We start from the raw sequence: 19,558 nt of genomic DNA, 5'->3' as shown, positions 1-19,558 counted from the left end.
CCGCCCGTCCCCGCCCGCCCCCCGGGGCGGCACCAGCCTCCGGGCCCGGGACCGGGCCCGGGACCGGGACCGGGCCCCGCCCTTCCCCTCCCGCGGGACGCGGCCCCTTTAAGGCGCCCGGGGACGCCGCCGGCGCCGCTCCTCCGGGAGCACAACAAGCGGCACGCTCCCGGCCGCGGGGCGGGGCCAGGCCAGGCGGCGCGCACCAATGGGCGGCCTTCCTGCGCCCCGAGGCGCCGCCCCGCGTGGCGTCACGTCGCGGCGGCCGCCCGCCGGCGGCTCCGCCCGGCCCGGCCCGCAGCAGCAGCGCTCGGCCCGGCCCGGCCCGGGCCCCAGCATGCGGGAAGGGTCGGCGCTGCCCGGCGGCCCCGGCGCCGCCGCGGTGCCCGGCTTCCTGGCCAAGCTCTGGGCGCTGGTGGAGGACCCGCACAGCGACGACGTCATCTGCTGGAGCAGGGTGAGGGCGGGCGGGGGCCGCGGCCGAGCGGGGCGCGGGGCTCCGGGAGGGGCTCCCCAGGGGCGCCGGGCCGGGCCGAGCTAACGCCGCGCAGAGCGCGGCGCCCTGGGGGCCCACCCCCGCTGGGCGCAGCCGGCCGGGCGCGGCGCGGTGAGGAGAGGAGCCCGGGGCTGGCCCTCCCCGGGGCCGGCAGGACGGGCCTCGGCGGGCGCGCCTGCCCTCGGGCCCTGGGGCCCTTCCGTGCCGCTTCCCGGCGTGCGGCCCTCCCTCGCCGCAATTTTCACGCCGTGCGGCCCGTTCTCCTCGTCTTCGCCGTTGTAATTTAATGTTTTTGTGCTTCGTGAGCAGCGCGAGGACCTGCCCGGTTCCAGGGCGCTGGGAGCCGGGAACGCAACGAGCCTGGAGCCGGGACGGAGCCTCCCCGCCTGGCCGGGTCGGATCTCGTAGCGGCTCCGCAGCGTTGCCTGGCTATTTTTAGCGGTGACACAGCGCGTATAATGGAAGAATCTTGTCAGGAGGCAGTCGAACTCTGCCCGGCGAAGATAAAAGCCCTCTAGTGGCATGAATGCCGTCATGCTTGAGCAATACTTGTGTTTGCTCTGAACTGAGACAGAAGCAGAGCCATGTTTTTTTGTTTGTTTGTTTTTAGAACTACTTTTCTTTGGCTTAGGGTAAAGTCTTCGGGGTTCAAAAAACTACCCGCTCCACGTAACGATTTTTGGTGTTGTTTAGAATTCAAACTTGTTAGTACAGTCCTAAATGCTCTTAAATGACCACATAGACAGTACCCTTTTGCCAAGTGTTTTGCCCTTCCGTGTCATAGGAACCGTCTCCATCAGTTTACGGTCTTGGCATAAGAGCAAAACCTTAAAAATGTTGTGCTTTTTCTCTCACTGTTACTTCTGCTTGTTTCCTAGAATGGTGAGAACTTCTGTATCCTGGATGAGCAGAGGTTCGCTAAGGAGCTGCTCCCGAAGTACTTCAAACACAACAATATCTCTAGCTTCATACGACAGCTGAACATGTGTAAGCATCATCTGTTTGTGTAATGTGTGTACATACATTGCCTGCATTGCTGTACTGAAACAAGATTTGTCACCCTGATGGATCAAGCTGGACTAAATCTCTCGTTTATGTTTTCTGTGCTCTACTTGTGAGCGTCTTGGGTCAATGGGTATCCATTATGTAACACGTGTGTAACTTGTACAGGTAAAGAAGCTGGAGTGAGGTGGCAATCCAAAGTCAGAGTACACTGCAGGGCTGCAGCACAGCAGAAATGGTTGCTTTGGAGTTGATAGTTTATGGGCCACGTGAAGGTATAAGCTGCACAGAAAACGGCTGCCTCCTTTAGAATTTCCATTTGGAGTAAGAGGGTTAAGCCATTCAGTAAATCCTTTTCAGGAAAGGAGAGGATCTGAAAGATGATCTGAGTCTGCCTGTATTTCTCCCATGAACTGTAACTCTTTGGGAGCTAAGTGGCGACACCAAACTACAAGCTGTAAATAGTCTGCATGCCTTTACTCTGTTCAGTACAAATAATTTTTTTTCAAAAGTCCTCCTATTTCATTATGTTAGAAGCATGTTTGGCTCCAATGAAACAGAATAATAGAATTCATCATGTAGCATTGGCAAAGAAAGCTAATTTACGGCAGTGGATTGATAATAGCACAGTGGCTTACGGGGAATTACTGAGATTTGGAGGAACTCTGTTCTCGTCCAGATTTCCTTGGTCTCTCTAGCCAACATCTATTCAGATTCTGTGTTAGACATGACAGAGAAAGTGGTTGTATAGTATCCTTGTGCTGCTGTTTGAGTTAAGAGTTGAGACTCCATACTTGTGTGTCAAAGGAGAATGCAAACAAACAGTTGTCAGTTGCCTTGTAGTAAGGCTAAACGTTTAAAATGCAAATAGTCCAGTAAGGGCATGCAGTGTGATGGCAACGTCCTTTTCCTGCTGCACTTATCCAAAGCTTTGATTGAAGTTTTCTAATGAGCATGCTGTTGAGGTGCAGTGAGGCAGGAATACATTAACCGTGTTAAAAACTTGAATGAGGAGAGAGATGCATTGGTCTGTCAACTAATTTGCATCTACCCTTTGGTATTTCAAGCAGTTGTGGAAATTGGGCTGTCAATGTCTTATTTCAAGCGGGTAGTCTTTAATGAAAAATGTACTGCATGTGCGTGTGTTTCCATAGGTCGAGGACTAATTTCTCTTTGCATTGTTCTGTAGACCCTGGTGGTAGATGACAGCATTTGTTTTGATACGTAGCTGCCTGAGATTGTTAACATGAAAGGAGAGGTGCAACATTGCACTGCTTCCATTGGGATAATATTTTAGTCGTAATGTCCTAATAAATCTCACTTCTGACTGTCTTCTGTGATTATTTGAACATCATTGTCTTGCCATTGGATACTGGAAGGCCTCTGCCATGCATGCTGCTTGTACAGCCTGCAAGATTATTTGGTGGCATCGTAGATGTGTCCTCTGTCTGTGACAGTCGGAGCAGTGAAATGATTGAACACCAAAAGGAAGTTCCAGCTCCTATTAACTGTATAGCTGTAGGTATTTCAGTAGTTCTGGAGTTTTCTTTACCTATGTTCTGTAGCAGTAAGCTTTACACCCAAAGAAATGACTTTTTTTTTTTAAAATCCCTCTCCACAGATGGTTTCAGGAAGGTGATTGCTCTGGAAAATGGTATGATTACAGCAGAGAAAAGCTCAGTCATTGAGTTCCAGCATGCTTTCTTCAAGCAAGGGAAGGCACATTTATTGGAAAACATCAAGCGCAAGGTATGGCCTGTGCATGTATTTACTTTGCTTTTTTCCTTAGGAAAAGAAGCTTATCTAGAGGAAGTCTGGGGGTGTCAAACACTTGACAGCCAATGGATTCCACGTGAACTAAGGTTATGCGTTGTCAAGCCTTTGTAAAAAGAGTCATAGAATGAAAGAAGTAAAAGAAAATACATTGTCACTTGGTGGTCGCTGAAAATTAGCAAGGGCAGCAGTAATCAGTTCATTTGGACAAGCTCGTATGATTTGTATTGTTCCTCAAATACCATATCACCAATAAGCTACGTCCTTTTTTAGCACTTACAATTTTCTTTTGTACATTCAGGCGTTGTCTGACCTGTTTCTGCACAGATATTTATCTTGTACTTGCGCATTTCAGCCCATAACATCCTGGCTGCCAGAGAAAGACACTATCGTGGTACATCATGTTGACATATGAACTTCAGTCTTTTCTTTGGAATGTCGTAATGTGGTAGCTACATCGCCCAAGTTAATGAAAGAACAGGGTAGGCTTGAGGATTAGCTGGAGAGCCATAATTGTGTTTTGATTGATTCTTCACTGCGCTGTCTCTGTTCAAAATCACAATTGGTCAGATACAGTTGCACGGTTGCTTCTCTGACACAGGCCTGTGCTTTTCCCAGATGCTGCAACTGCTAACTTGTCTTAGCTTGCACATCTTGCTTCCTGGTATGTTGAGACAGTCAGCTGCTGACGTTATGTATGGCACCACGTATCCCATGAGCATTGCACTGGGTGGGGTATTCTAGATGGGGAGACAAAAGCTCTAGTTAGCGCCAAAGACGTTCACACAAAATGGTTGAACATGCTGGTGAAACATACTCTTTGTTGCACAGGAAATGTGATTTTTGCAATGGATGAAATGTCTGTTAGCTTTTCTTGCTCTGTACTGCCTGGAATTAAGTAATATTTCAGTATGTGCTATAAACTGGCTTTCAGGCCTCCAGCAGGAGTTCAAGTTTGAATGCAGGGCTTCCTTAATTTACTCCATTTTACTGTTAGGTCTAGGTTTTCTGCTGATGCGTGTCAGTCTTGACACCCTTATTATCTAGCTACAGACTCTGAAAAAAGTAGTTCCTTGTACTCGGCAGAATGCTTTAGTTTGTTGGCTCTTCTGTCTAGAGGCAGGCCTACTGTATTTGAAATTGCTACCTTCTGTCTCCATCTTTTGGATGTCTTTGCTATGGACAGCTGGTATGCTGAAGTATGGAATCAGATAGTCTTGAATTTCATTTGGGATAAGCATTGTGTACCTTAGCATAAGGTATTATCTACAACAAACGGCAAAGAGTCTAAAAATGTAGACAGAGAACTGTTGGGCCATTCATTCCATCCTTTGTAACATTGGACCAGAGAAAACAGTTATTTCTGTGCAGTGATTGTTGAATATTATAATTGTGTTGCTTCACCATGAAGTGATGGAATGTTATTTTATAACACCGTTTGTCAATTTCTGACCACTTAATGCACTGGGGAAGGGGGGGGATCTGTAAGCCAACTTGCATGGAAGCTATCTGACACTTCATTAGGCTAATCTCTAATGCTTCCACCTCCCTCTTGGACTTTAAGAGAATAATAAGTAAAATCATAGCATGCTGTAGGTTGGAAGGGGCATCTGATGGCTATCTGGTACAGCTTCATTTGATTTGATTACGGTCAGTATTTGGCTGAATGTTTTTTAAAATTATGTCTGCAAAACCTGTGCATACCATTCATATTTGTGAGACCTACCACTTTCAAAACCCTGAATTGTATATAAACCATTAATGCCATGACCACAGAGTTACTGAAGGAAATTAGAGAATTATGACTGTGGAAGTGTGAAGAGGCAAAACTGAGCTTTTTGCTTTCTGATTACTCTTCCACCATCACTTGAAGAGGAAGCATTTATAGATTTTGCTGTGGGTAGAAAAGCAGTTTCGACTCTGACTTTCTGGAGACAAGCCTCTGTAATCTTGGCAAGTCACCGAGTGGAACTGTAATAGAGGAAACAACAGTATAGGGATTTGTGGTTCAGCTTGTGTGGGACAAACTTTCCAATTAGGTAGGTGTCATATAAGTAGACTCCTGTTTTTTCCCCAGTAACTTAATGGAAATTTGTTACTCCTGTGCTGGCAGATTTATCCACAGTTAAAATGAATGTGACCATACCCTCTTCACTACTCTATCACTTGTTTTGCTTTTGGCTGGTAGCTTACACTTTGGCACTAGAGGGCAAGCTTTCTTCAGACACGTCAGAGAGAACCCCTTATGAAAGGCAGTTTTCAACCGGTGGTAGGGATTTTAGCATGAGTTACAGTGGTGCCATTCTCTTGTTTTCATTGACATCTTGTTTTTTTCAGACGGTTGAGACTGTCCTAAAGGCTGTCATCTATAACAATTGTGGTGTTTTATGATACACAAGTTTTATATAATCTTACCTAATATTTTAATGGAGTTTATACCTCTTCTACAGACTAACTACACTGTTCATTTAAAAAAAAGTATGAAAGGCACTGTTCTTAGTAAAGCATGTGTAACTTGATCCTATTTTAGGTATCTGCGGTAAGAACTGAGGATCTCAAGGTCTGTGCAGAGGATTTACACAAAGTACTCTCTGAAGTCCAGGAAATGAGAGAGCAGCAGAACAACATGGATGTCAGACTGGCTAACATGAAAAGGTACAATCTGTTTCAGAAGCACTTAAGCACTGAATGGGGTTTATAGCTAATGGAGCTTGACTCCAAACATGTGTTTGAATTGAAACAGGTGATGCTGTATTCTTTTTTTTAAGAATCCGCATTCCATGCCACACAGCATTTTGAATAGTTTGTTTTCATAATTCAGTAACAGACCAGAAATTCAAACTGGGAGTTTCTTGGCTATCTTGAGATGTCATTTTGGTTGCCATCATCTATAGTATTTTTTTTAGGGGTATCAAATAATTTCCTCTTCTAAACACAAAACAGGGCTGGATGCAACAAGGGAGAATTAATGTTTGGTTCCATTTCTGATCAGAAATGGACTTTGTGTGTCCTCATCTCTGTTCCTTCATATGCTTTTTGTATGGGCACTGGGAGTTCACTCAGATCACTGGCATGCAAGTGGGTGTCAACCAAAGCTCAGGAGATGTATTCACTCCCTCTGTTCATATTGTTTTGTTTGTTTTTTTTAATATTTTGAAACTGCTCTGAGGTGGTCTGTGTTACACGTAGCCTGTTTCCAAACACCAAGTCTTAATTCTAACCTTTAGAGGCTTTGAAGGAAGGAATACCTCAGATCAAGATTATTGATGGAGCAGCAGAGAATGAGAATGTGCTAACTAGTGAGCATTTGGTCCTGGTTGGTGGAGAATGGAGTTAGTTTAACCCAGAGCTTATATTAGTGGATCAGTTTAACTAATCGTTAGTTATCCACAGAAGGAATGTTGCCATTGGTCCTGCAAGGTACTGTGAAAGTTTGAAAGCTGTGAAACTAAATCATATAAAGTAAACTCTGTTCATCCTCTGTCTTCTGATTTATTCTGCATTGCAGAGAAAATAAGGCCCTGTGGAAAGAAGTGGCAGTTCTAAGGCAGAAGCACAGTCAACAACAGAAGCTGCTGTCTAAGGTACCATTGCAGCATCTTCAGTGCTACCATCCTTATTCCTGCCTCTGTGATACTTGATGGCATTCTTTGCTTATGTAGAATGACAAATGACACAGAGCTGAACAGGCTATATTAATACAGCACAAAGAAAATGTTCACAGTTCCTGAGTGTCCAAGAAGTAGCACAGCAAAGAATCCCAAACAAAATACTAAGGAAAATCTTAGTAAAAAGAATTTCAATGTGCTTGAAATCTCAGTGAATCTTATTTGGAGAGAAGTAATTAAATCAAGTTGACCTGGGGTAAACATGGGACAGGAGTCATGGTAATGGGCAAGATATTTCAGGCACACAGAATGGAGTCTGTGAAAGAACTAACCAAGGCAGACTTAGAACATTCAAGAAGTCACCTTGGAACCTGGAAACAAAAGGAGTTGCTGCACTGGATCAAATTTTCTCTGGTTTATCCCTCAGCTTTTTCTGGTCTGGAGTTTTCCATAGTGACTTGCGGTGTTATATTACATTTTTATAAAAATCTGTGCAAGTGAAATAATTTTTCAATGCCTTTTGTAACTTTCTTTTTTAACATAAAGGTACAAATGGATATTTAAATTACCTGTTAATTTCAATCACAAAAGTAAAGTCTGAGTTAATAATTTAATATTCTGATTGCTAAGCTAATCACTTGGTTTTGGCTCTTTGTTTTTTCTTTTTAGATTCTTCAATTTATACTAAGTTTGATGCGAGGAAATTATATTGTTGGGGTCAAAAGAAAAAGGTAATTACTGGATAGGTCACAAACTAGTGTCAGATGTGCGTTATGGGGATGAATCAACTTCTAGAAGCAAGATACTTTTCTCAAGGTGCATAATGAATATTTTTAAATAGGATGGGAAGAGAATATACTATGCATTTTGAGTTTTGAAGGGAACAGTTGCCAAAGATGGTAACTCTTTTAAAAAAAAAAAAAAAGTGCCAGTGTTACTGACTTGCCACAAAACAAAAAGTGTGCTTAGAATGTAGTCTGTCTGCAGTACGTTTAAATAAACAGTTTCAAAAAAAGCCACTTTTAGAAGTCAAAGAATAGTTCTTACTGTTACTGCACATATTTAGCATTGCTACAGCTGTTTACTACAGAAGTATACACTAAAGTCATACTTTGTCTCAGGTCTCTAACAGATGCTGCAGGTGCTTCACCTTCCAAATACAGCCGTCAGTATGTTCGCATACCTGTGGAGAGTGGCCAAGCAGTAAGTCTTTCTAGGGAGGGAGACACTGGGTTGGACAGGATGCTGTACAGTGATCTTGAAGTCTTCCTTACAACTATTAATATTCTGATCTTATAATCAAATGCACTCTATTTTGAAATGGGCTGATTTAAAGCATTGCTCTGTCTGCAAAATCACGCAAATCCATACAACTTGGCATAGATGAAATCTGAACGGGAAATAGAAGCTTCAAGAAGAAAGGAAATAAACATCAACAAAAAACCAGATTTTTTTTTTGGTTTATTCATTCTATTTGCTGTATATTGCAGATGGCTTTTTCTGAACGTAATTCAGATGATGAGGATGGAAATGGTACAGGTCTCATCATTCGAGATATCACTGATACCCTGGAAAATGCCACCAATGGTCTCCTTGCTGTGGCACACACAAGTGGCAGAGGCAGGTACGTATAGGGATGTGAAGTTAACAACTGAAGCATAAATCCAAGTAGTTATGTTAATGTAAGTTACCCAATATGTTTTGGGAACCCACCTCTGAGTTTCTGCTCTATTTATACATTATAGGCCTGTTTGTAGGCTCTCCAGAGTAAAAAGTAGACCAATTTGGAATCTTTTAGTTCCAGAGACACAATATTGTGAGTTTCCCTTCCACCACATGTCCATGTAGTCTTATGCCATCTTTGGTCTGGCAGAATTTAGTTATGTGAAGTCAAGATGATCTTTTCCATATGTTCTATATATGAACTCATTATCAAACTGAAGAGTTATAGAGTCGGTGTTTGGTCACAGTGCTGGAAGAAAAAAACATGAGGTTTTGTTAGCAAATTTAAAAACAAGCAAAACTATGAAAATTGAACCTTTTAAAAAAAAATCTCATTTTCTTCTGGTTTATTCTGCATAGCAGGTGTGAAATAAATGCAAATAAAAGGCTTAAAGGGGGGCTTTTTTTCTAGAAACTGAGAATGCGTGACTGTCAGTATATGAAGGGGGGTTATAAGAAAGATGGAGAGAGATTTTTATCAGTGTCTCTAGTGGCAGGGCAGAAGGCAATGGTTTTAGACTGACAGAAGATAGATTTAGCTTGGATATAAAGAAGAATTTATTTTGTGATTATCGTAAGGAGGTGCTGGAACAGGCTGTCCAGAAAAAATCATGGATGCCCCATGATTGAAAGTGTTCCAAGTCAGGTTGGACAGGACTTTCAAGCAACTTGATCTAGTGAAAGACATCCCTGCCTATGGCAGGGTGCTTGGACTGGATCATCTTTAAAGGTCCCTTCCTACCCAAACCATTCTATGATTCTATGAAAATGGGGCGTCCTGCTCTGATACATACTGTCCATATAAATTGTAACAGATGATTCTTCATCTGCCTTTAGGAAGGCACTTACATTCTTTTATAAGACCAGTTGGTTATTTGAGCTCTTAGTAGGCTTGACCTCACTAGGTATTAAGATGTAAAATAGTAAGCTTCCAATGAGTGCTAACACAGTTGATATTCTCCTGTGTCTTGTTTCTCTGTGGGTTGCATTTTAGAGAGATACAGACAGCTCTGGATCCTGGCTTACCTATTTGTCAAGTATCACAGCCAAATGAGTTAAATTGTGTAGAACCTATCCCTCCAATTCATGTAAATGATGTCAGCAAATCCAGTGAAATAGGAAATGTTGCTGTGGAACTCCACGCTGCACAAGCTAATGCTCCAGAAGACCCTGCATCAGTGATTGACTCCATCTTGAATGAGAATAACTCTGGAAACCAAAATGATCCTTTACTGGACAGGTATGCAAATCACTATATTCACTTATTTCTGGAGACTTATGCAGTCGTCTTGTGGAATCTCATTAAACTGTTATGTGTCATAATTTTAGACGATGTATCTAGCAGAACATAGTGAAATTGCTTTTCAAACATCTCTAATGAACTGAGTTTTCTCCCCCTTTTCTAATAGGTCTTGAAAAAGACAAGTGTTATCATAGACTAAAAGCAGGGCAAGTTCATCTGGAATTTGCTCTGTCAGCTGTCACAAGTTTGCCTTGACTTCTGATATTTCTTTTGGAGCATTGGTGTGGTTGGTCTGTCCTGTCAGCCCTTGTATCGCCAACTACTGACGTTGCCAAGTGCTGCCCAACAGCAGATCCAGACTAGAGAGTTCAGTAGGGAACTATGTGCTTCCTTGTTTCTTAGGACTGGATGTGGGGCAATGCCTTGAAATTTTACATTGTTTGTAGCTAAGTGTTCCAATACAGGAGATAGCTTGCAGCACAGTGAGAAACTCAGTACTGGGTCACATGTGCAGCTTCCCTTCTACTTCATTCATTGTCCCTTGTATCCTGACCCCAGTCCTTCCAAACGCATGCAATTTGGTAACAATCTGGTGTTCCTGTTTCAAAATAGATACCTAGTGTTCCTTCAGGTGCAGATTATTTGTATTCCTTTGCTTATCATTTATTGTCTGCAGGTAAAAGCTTATGGACCTTAGCTTAAACAGATACTACTACATAGACTGAATTCTGAGAACGTTCAAAAGATATTAAAATGAAAGAGGAAATAGTTACATGAGGAGGATTGCTTTTTTGATACGATAGCTATTATGATACTTGCTGTACAGATGGTTTTCCTTGCACGTGTTTTGCAAAGAATTGGGCCATGGAAATTGATACAGCAGTGTGGTTTTGTTAATTTGGCAATAAGCTGTTCTGGATTGTGAGCAACCCTGTCTGGCTGTGATCTTGCCCAACAGCTGTAATAACCAAGCAACTAACGGTTTATAAGAGGTTTTTCCTGTCCTGTAGTGTAAAAGAAGAACCTAACTGCTGACTGTTGCTTATGGTACTACGTAATTTTCTCTTTTCAGAGAGGAAATTCAGGATTTTCTTAATTGCATTGATGCCAGCCTTGAAGAGCTTCAAGCAATGTTGTCTGGGAAGCAGTATAACTTCGGTTCTGAAGCTTTCAGCGATGTGAGTGTCTTTTCATTTATTCTGGTTTCTGAAAAATACAGTTTAGGTTGTGTTACAAGATTTTATGGATTTGTTCCATGTTGTAATGGGCAAGTGAGAAGAAAATCTTGAAAAGCAAATAGCTATGGATAGAATTGTACATAGTCATCTGAGGAGTCTAACAAAATATAAGCTAATGCTGAGAGCCTTTTTTAGTTCATACGGTATTTTCATTTCATATAACTTAAAAAAACAAACAAGAAAACCAGAACCTTTCTCCTCCTTGCTGTTTATCATCACATCCTGATTACTGATCATGCATTGGGATGTGGAATTGATCTGAGCCATACACCTGGAATCAGTGAGGGGAAAAATGGTGTCCTTCTCTTCTCGTGTAACCTCAGTTTACTGCCAGAGGGTTAAAGTGTATTGCAGTAGGCCTGCAGAAGAGCCACCATCCATGTGCTTCCTTGGGTAGATGAAGTAGGATCTCTCTGAGGTTTTAACAACCTTATTATGTCATAAACTCTGCTACATATGGTCTGTTTCTGTTTTCAGACATTTAATCCTGAGCTGCCAGCTCTAGATATGAACTTGATGGAAACTCCCCCCGGTATGGAAATGTAAGAGTAAGATTTGCTTCTGTGATGGGGAGGGTTAAGGTGATTCTGAGAGCTAAACTTTGACTGATGCAGTTTAAGGGTAGGGACCAGACTGATAGCACAGGATGAAACTGACATTTTATTTAATCTGTATGACTTCATGTTTTCTATTACTGTTGGTGTACAGGAATGTAATAAGGTTCTCAAAATAAGTTGTCTTATTTCTAGCTGCAGTAACACACTCAGTGTGCTGATTTCAACTGACGCTTTGCTAAGAATAACATATTCTTTGCTTTATAAATGTACCTGAGAGCATAAGGAAGAGGAAAACAAACTGGTGTTTGCTGAATCAGCTGTCTGCCTGCATTGAGGAACTTTTTGTACTGTTCCTGCCTATTAATTCTGTATTTTCTGTTTAGAAAGAGCAGGTTGGAAAATCTAGTCTGTTTTTGGTCTGTGTGAAAACAGTTTCTTGGTTTGTCTTTTAGCCAAGTAATAACTACACCTGGGATTGTAGTTCAGATTGTGCGCCTTCGTCTGCTGGAAGGCTGAAGAAAAAGTATTAAAGGAAAAAAAATGTAATGCGGTATACAGTATTTATTCCAAACATGGCTGCATAAAATTTCCTCAGAGGACATGCTAAAGCTTAGTACAAATTTCCTTTTCTGGGCCCCATTCAATAGAATGTCTTATGTTACAAAAAAAATCTTGCAAGTGTCATTTATTTTGTAACTCAGAAATACTATTTGAACTAGGACTTCACTGGCATGGGAGCTTACATCACAACTGAGGTGAAATCCTGTTGTGTTTGAGCAGTGCTTGCAAAATTTGATTTTGTTAATGAAATCATGTTTAACTGTGTTATTCCAACAAAGCAGACCGTAATAAAGCTTTGGGTTGGGTAGGTAAACTGAATATTTGCTAATCATAAGATTGTTTGGCTCTGGTAAGTTAAGTTTGTCTGTATTTCATCTTGCATTTTTCTGAGAGTTCCTGTTTGCTGGCCTCTGTGGAATAATGGGTTTGTGAGGTCAGGAGTTTACATTACTCAGCAGTGTCATTCCTATTCCCTCCTTCTTTCACCTTTAATTATGTTAACCAGTCAGTTAAGAACTGGATATTTTTGTTAAGCATTCTGTCTTATTCTTTGTCCATTTTGCTTCAGATTACAAACTTGGCAGACAGCACTGAAGATCTAGGAGCAAGTGAGGGAGAAACAGCAGGAAGCAAAGGTGGGCAGGAAGGAACAGAGCTGTGACAATTCCAAACTCTTCGAAAACTATGTATTGAAATAGAATTTTTGTAGCTTGTAATGTGGCTTAATTCCTTCTTTGGCCTGGGCTTAAAAAGTTTTTGAAGACTGGGATGTTTCACTGACTTCAATGAAGCTGTACCTCAATCTTACAGGCCCCGTTCTATTCCCCATGTTGGTGTTAACCATTCCTCTTTTCTTATATGTGATGGGGTGCCACAATAAGGAGCAGAACTGCAGATGTCACTGTGGAAGTATCTCCTATATGGGCTACAACACCCACAAACGAAGTGCTACCCATTCTACTGTAGTGATGCCAGTGCATGCAATATATTTAGGGGCCTGAAGTGTGTTTTAGATACTAATCTTAGCTGCAGGTCTTAGCCTTTTCCAACTGTAGATGTGGTCTTTCAGAGCTCAGCTGTGTGGTTTTCTTTAGTGAACCGAGTTTTGAAGCAGCTTTTCCAGTGTTCCTTGCATTGAATAAGAGCCTTCACTTTAAGTGTCATAGGATCCTGGAGTTTAAAATGTTTGTTTTCCCTCAGATATGCAGCTGATACAGTACAGGGCCAATCCTCTGCTTTCATTATTTGAAGAACTACCTTCCAGTGAAGCCCCAGGGAAGACAGAGGATCCAAAAGACCTCCTCCTGACCCCGCTGGAGGAAAAACCTGCTCTCCAACCTCCTTCAGGTAGTGAAACTGTCTTGCCATTAGCAGCTCCAGAAAACCAGGCTGAGCCCCTGGATGCTCTAGGAATGGGTGATCCACCTCTCCTCTCAGAAGACGGGAATGGAGAGTATAAACTGTTTCCACTCTTGCTCCTCAGTCCTGTTGCTAACTTCATAGAAGAGGCCTCTGAGATAGAAACTTCTTGAACTCATGCAACATCTATAACTGGCATAGTGGTGTGAAATAGACAGCAAGGATAAATGGATCAGCAAGAAGTTTGGTCTTCTCTCTCCTATCCTGCTTACTGGGTGTCATATTCTATATAGACAAGAGAAAGTTCTCTTTCTACAAGCAAAGAGTGCACATGGAAAAGCTGAAAACAAGCTCAAAGCTTGTTGATAATGGGAATGAAGGCACGGGGAGGAGGGAAGGGCAACCTTTCTGTAAACATACCGCAATGTATTCCATAACTGTTTTTATCTGATCCTTATTGCAAAAGGAAACCTGTTTGTATCCTGTTTTGTAAAATTTGGCTGTTTTTTATTAGCTGTGTAGTAATGTCATGTGTAATGTTTTAAACCTGAGTTTTACTCTTTCTGAGATGTTTCAAGAGGTAGCTTGTCTATTGTTTGGAATTAAGTTGTTTTTTAATTTGAGGTTTCTTTTTTAATAGTTTGTGGCCACAATTGTTTGCACCTGCTTATATTACTTTCCTACTCCTAGATTTGCTCCTAGGTACAGGGAACATTTTTTCCTATGGAAAATTATATTTTAACTCTGGAATATTACTTTTTAACATCCTAACACGCATCCATTGCCATGGATTGTAGGTGTTGCAGTAGGAAGTGCTTGCCACTGTGCATAATGCCGACTTCTCATGCACATTGCATGGCAGCTCTTCTAGGGTAACTTGCACATAGGTCATTTGTTCTTGAAAATTGTGAGTAGAACTGATTCATGAGGTGTCTAGTGAAGTCCAGCAGCTATCCTTAAAACGTCCTCAAAAAAAATCCTTAAAACAAAAAAGTTATGGGGTAACTTGCGCTGACATAGGACATTCATTTTCTCTTCTGCTTGCAGTATGTACTTGTTTATCTGACCTTACATGAACAGTGGACCTTGTCCTGCATATTCTGCTCATGGGATTTTAAAGCTAAATTGACTAAAATCATTTGACTCCATTGACAACGAATGACAAAACCTGGTGTCTGCTTAATTAAACTTTTCCCAGAATTGTCCTACACTGTTTTCCAAACTTCTTTGAACAGCTGTAATGTAGACATCAGCCTTTATCCACTGTTGTCAGTGGGACAGCAAGTGCTCTTTCACTGATACCAAATCTCTAACAGTCTATTGCAAGCCCACACAAATCTGAAATTTGCCATAGCCATACAAAAGTGTTGGGGCTTGAAAAGGCCTGGAGGCAGGTAGAAAAACAGCTGTATAATGCCATATGGTATTTTTTACTGCTGCAATTACTTGGAAAAAAATCAGTTTTAGGAAATCAGTCTACTTACAGGCTTAAATCAGTCTACTTACAGGCTTTATTTTCTGAAATTTCTGAACTAATAGTTCTCTTATGCTCAAGAAACCAAGTTACTTTGATATACTGAAGCCTACAAGATAATGCATGTTATCTGTGCTGGCCTGGCTATATTGGGTTTGTGCTTCATTTTTAAATCTGTTGAGTTGACAAGGGAGGATCTTGCTACTGTGTGTGTGTGTGTATACCTGTAACACCTTCATAGGGTTGTTTTATTCCATTGTTTATAACTTCCTTGCCTCTGTGACCCTTCATGTTTATATCTTATGAATTGCCTTTTGTCAAGTATGTCTTATTCCAGCCTGTCTCAGTCTTTTTTTGCTTACTTTTCTTCCTTGAAACAAAGGGCTGAATGGTCTTAAGTTTTCCTGAGCTGAGGGAAAATGAATTGGGTTCTGGTTGAGTTTATTTCTTCCCAAAGGCCTCAATTTTGCCAAGAGTGAAACAGTAAAAAAATTTAGACTTTTTTCTTCTGCAGTGTTTTGACAGCATAGTGCGAAAACAAAGTTCTTTGAGGGGTAGATCTTCTGTAACCTCCGTTTCCTGAATAGGTTAAACTGAGTAGTTCCTGTAATGGATTAATGTTATGTTCTTCCATGATGGAATCTGATCTCACTGCATCTTGCCATCAGATGTTTGATTGAATTGCATAAGATTTTTTTTAACACACTTCGTCTCTTAAGAAGTTAAGAAACCAAGGCTTAAGAAAACTTCAAATAAAAATTTGTGAATCTGAGTCTGGTTTATGTACTGGTCTAGGAAAAGTATGTATTTCCAAGTTTGGTAACAAAAATTGCAATGAAAAGGGAAAGGTTGAATAGCAAGGAAAAAAACACCACCATGCACTGAAGTAATTAAACTATTGAATTGCAAAACTGTTACTGTGTTTCTTGTATGTTATTTTGACATCTGTTCTTCTTTGTTCCTCTTTTGCCAACACATTTCCCAAACCAGCTTACTGAACTATCTAGAAGGAAGAACTTCAATGCTCACTAGGCCATTTCACTATGCAGCTGCTGCTGGTTCAATAACTCATGTACTAAGGTTAGCCTGGCAGCTGCTTTTAGAGATCTGAGCCTGAGAAAGAAGGAAGTTCAGATTTATTAACCCCCTGGAATCAAAGCTTATGGTAGTAGGACTGACTGCCCCTCATAGTGTAAGGTCAGGTCCCATTTGTGAGTTTGTTCATTGCCTTTGTATAGTTTGCTGGGTGCCAGCCATCACATCTAAGCAGTGAGGGGACCTGATAGGAAGTGATCTTTCATAGACAATGATTCTTAAGCCTTCTGCTTGTTCCATCACCAACATAGTTTGCTGTCTCAATGGTTGGGATGATGTACTTATTAAGTGAGTTACAGAGTTCAATCATGTTTGATATTTGGGTACATTTGCAACACAAAGAATCTTTCAACCCCTTGCAGAGGTGCATGGTCCCAGAGGATTCAGGATCATTGAGCTACTATGGAGCAGCTGTGTACTGTGCAGAACAGAGCTGGGAGGATTTCAGCATCCAGGGATTTCCCCCCTCTCCTTTGAGCCCACATTGGTCCCGTGTTGCAGGATCACAGCCTCTGCCTCATACCTGCTGCCTGAAAACACCATGCTGCCTGCTGTGCCCCAGGTGCTATGGGCAGCATCGTGCTTTCATCAGCATTTCTTGTTGCTGGCATACTTGCACCAGTTCTTCCCATTACTGAAAGCCTTTTGTAAGTCTTCTGTCTGGTCTAAGCTTTCCCACGCTTTTCAAGTACATTAGTAACCGCCAGTTAAAATGCCAATTGTGCTGAGTTATTCCTTTTCCCACCCATTTCTTTTGCAAGCAGTATTTCAGCTTGAGCGGGACACCTAGATAATTCTTCCCATTTACCAGCTCACTGAGGTCACTCAGACCAAAGGTTGCATGTCTGCCTCTGCACCTGTGTGTAGGGCCAGCCAGGCACCCACCCTGTATATTCTCCACTGTCCTTTTCCCTGAAAGGCATTTCTCATCAGAATTGTGCCAGCTATGCCAGGTGTAATGCACCACTGTAAGTGCTCATTACAGGTTCTAGTAGGAAAGGCCCACAGATTCCGTAAGATATGGACTGAAATACCATTTACTGGAACATAGGGAACAGCATAGGTAATTTTACATCACTTTAGAGATCAGCAGACCTCTAGCCTTGATGTGGCACACTGCTGATCCTATTTGTGCCACGGTTAACTGACACTGTGAAGAGTTTTTGTAGGATTTTTCCAGAAGTCAAGAACTCCGTTCATCTTTTCTACTGCTGAGGAAAAGGATGTTTGTATGAAAAAGTGCTGCTTCACTTCAAGATAAAGACAAGGGCTCGCCACTGGTGTTATCACTGGAAGCCACAGGCAGTCTATCTGCAGCCAGCTGGTATCTGCAGCACAGCACAGGCCTGAAAGTGAAACCACGTGTGCAGCACAGCAGGTGAGACAGTAGCAGATCACCAGTCCCTTGATGTACAAGCCTCGTTAGGACCACAACACCATTGCAACTTTATGCATAACAAGTTCACGTTACCAATGAGCAAAGTTGCTTCACTTTAGTGCAAGCTTCCTTCCTCCTCCAGCACTGATGTCCAGGGCCACTGCTTTTTTTTCTGGTTTTATTCTGCTATATCACACTGTTAGGGGAAGGAAGAGTTGCTGTTCCCCACCTTGTCTGTTCTAAGAATTTACAGAACACACCTAGGCATGACAAGCACAGTGTAAGTGCCTACCACATGCTCCTTTCGGCATCTTTTCTCATAGTCTTTCAGACTAGCACTCCACACACAGCCCATTTCACCATAGCCATCCGTTTTTAACTCATGTTGCTTTGCACTTGCTAACGCAGAGCATTTCAGAGTATGAGCTAACCACGTGACTTGCAAGAGGAAGGGTAACAAGCCGTGCAGTGCCTATGACATCCTCAACTTCTTGAGGAGAAACACCATAGTCCAATAAAACTTAGATAAATCCTCTTCTGGAGGTTCAGGCAGAGAGGTATCTCAGCTCATGATGGTCTTCAGATTTTACAGCAATGTACTGTGATTCCTGTCTCTCCTGAGCTGTATGATGGCACCTCATCCAGATCATGCTCAGAGTGTTGTGCTGTCTCCTAAAACAAGATCGCCATTTTAAAAAACAGTATTTGTATTATTACACTTCCACAAAGTAAAAGCAAGAACTCGCTGCCAATGTTCATCTCCATGTACAGGTATCTATACCTGCATCCTGTAAAGGACAAGAAATTTTTCCTGCCACTGTCTCACATAACCACAAATGTAAATGCAAGTATAAATACATATACCTGTTTTTTTGTCAGGTGGTGTTAGTTCACAGTCTAAAAGCTTCCAGTGTGTACCCTGCTAGTGGTAGGTTTCCTTACGACTTAATTTGAATCAAGCTAGGCTTCTGCCTTCCTGTCCAGCCAGCCATGTTCCCCAGGAAACAGTGCCATTAATCTGAAATTTAGCATATTCCTTTCTCCTCCTTCTTTGAGCCAAGAAGTGTGTGAACACTGCAACCTGCACAAGTGTTTCCTTCCTCTTCTCAGCTCAAAGGCTGCAGATTGGAATTGTATCTCATGCAAAACTAATAATGGAAGAATATAATAAGGCTACAAGGGAGGAGCATGTGAAATCAGGTCCCCAAAATCTTTTGAACTGCTGTTGAATCTTTTTCTCTGTTTTATCATGTACAATATTTTCAGAAGCATTTACACTTTAAGCTGGTTAGATGTCCTCTTTAATTGCAAGTGTAGCTGCAAATATAGTAGATGATAAGAAATTAGCTGAACTGATGATTCTCCGGGCTGTGACTGATGACGTCTTGTGAAAGAAAAAAAAAAGGATTTTTCTAACCTAATAAAGGCATGAAAATTGTGTATAAGAAAACCATCATCTTCAGGGAAACATAGATCAGAATGTAACGACCTGAAAAGAAACAAATTCAAACTCATACCAATAATATTGCTATTATTAGATCAAAGTCACAGTAGTCAAAAATTTTTCTATTCATATACACATCCAGGCTTTTAAGCACCAATATTTTGCAGAATGAACTATCAATGACTCTAAAATACGAATGTATGTAAAAGTAAGCAATCATATTGAAAGCAAAGACCTTGAAAGAAAAGGAACAAGATAATATCAGAGCTCCCAGGACTGCATACACAAATGTCCTGTTTTTAATGTTAAACTACATAATAATCTAATGAAGCTGCCCACAAATGATAATGTAGGTGGGGCTGTCTTTAAGCTATATATAAGACTACAAGAAATATTTTTTTCTGTATATTTCCGCTACTTCAGAATCAGGTATGCAAGGTTATTTGTGCTGGTATCCTATACCGTGCTTCTACAGATGCAAACACTGCCTTATTGTCATTAAAGGTGATTGTGTTTTAGGATATGGTTTAAGATTTTGTTGATTGTTTAATTATTGTGGCTACTTTCATTTGAGGACTGAATGTTGAATTTGGAAGTAGCAATAGCAA

At 41.6% G+C, this 19,558-nt stretch overlaps 1 protein-coding gene across 3 annotated transcripts; it reads left to right on the top strand.

Annotated features, from left to right (window-relative positions):
• The first annotated feature begins 252 nt into the window (after nucleotides 1–252).
• Nucleotides 253–15,947, top strand: LOC121077089 (heat shock factor protein 3). 3 transcript variants are annotated; one of them, XM_040571889.1, is made up of 12 exons: nucleotides 253–457; nucleotides 1,375–1,483; nucleotides 3,120–3,247; nucleotides 5,802–5,926; nucleotides 6,780–6,855; nucleotides 7,549–7,610; nucleotides 8,001–8,082; nucleotides 8,370–8,503; nucleotides 9,596–9,841; nucleotides 10,917–11,022; nucleotides 12,769–12,835; nucleotides 13,401–15,947. In XM_040571889.1, the coding sequence occupies exons 1-12, from the start codon at nucleotides 338–340 to the stop codon at nucleotides 13,730–13,732; spliced, it is 1,587 nt and encodes a 528-aa protein (XP_040427823.1). In that variant the 5' UTR covers nucleotides 253–337; the 3' UTR covers nucleotides 13,733–15,947. The 3 variants fall into 3 exon arrangements, with proteins under 3 accessions (XP_040427823.1, XP_040427825.1, XP_040427824.1); XM_040571891.1 differs by lacking the exon at nucleotides 12,769–12,835 and adding an exon at nucleotides 11,560–11,624 and having other exon boundaries at nucleotides 280–457; XM_040571890.1 differs by lacking the exon at nucleotides 253–457 and adding an exon at nucleotides 2,878–3,016.
• The last annotated feature ends 3,611 nt before the right edge of the window (nucleotides 15,948–19,558 follow it).

This window comes from Cygnus olor, chromosome 13 (assembly GCF_009769625.2).
Source record: "Cygnus olor isolate bCygOlo1 chromosome 13, bCygOlo1.pri.v2, whole genome shotgun sequence".
Lineage (NCBI taxonomy): Eukaryota > Metazoa > Chordata > Aves > Anseriformes > Anatidae > Cygnus > Cygnus olor.
This window is presented reverse-complemented; position numbering and strand designations above follow the sequence as displayed.

Bases quoted from the DNA above. Each gene is read 5' to 3' on its own strand.
- LOC121077089 (XM_040571889.1), top strand. From the start codon at position 338: ATGCGGGAAGGGTCGGCGCTGCCCGGCGGCCCCGGCGCCGCCGCGGTG. The intron at 9,842-10,916 runs GTATGCAAATCA...TTCTCTTTTCAG, and splicing joins AATGATCCTTTACTGGACAG to AGAGGAAATTCAGGATTTTC. The intron at 11,023-12,768 runs GTGAGTGTCTTT...ATTTTGCTTCAG, and splicing joins GTTCTGAAGCTTTCAGCGAT to ATTACAAACTTGGCAGACAG.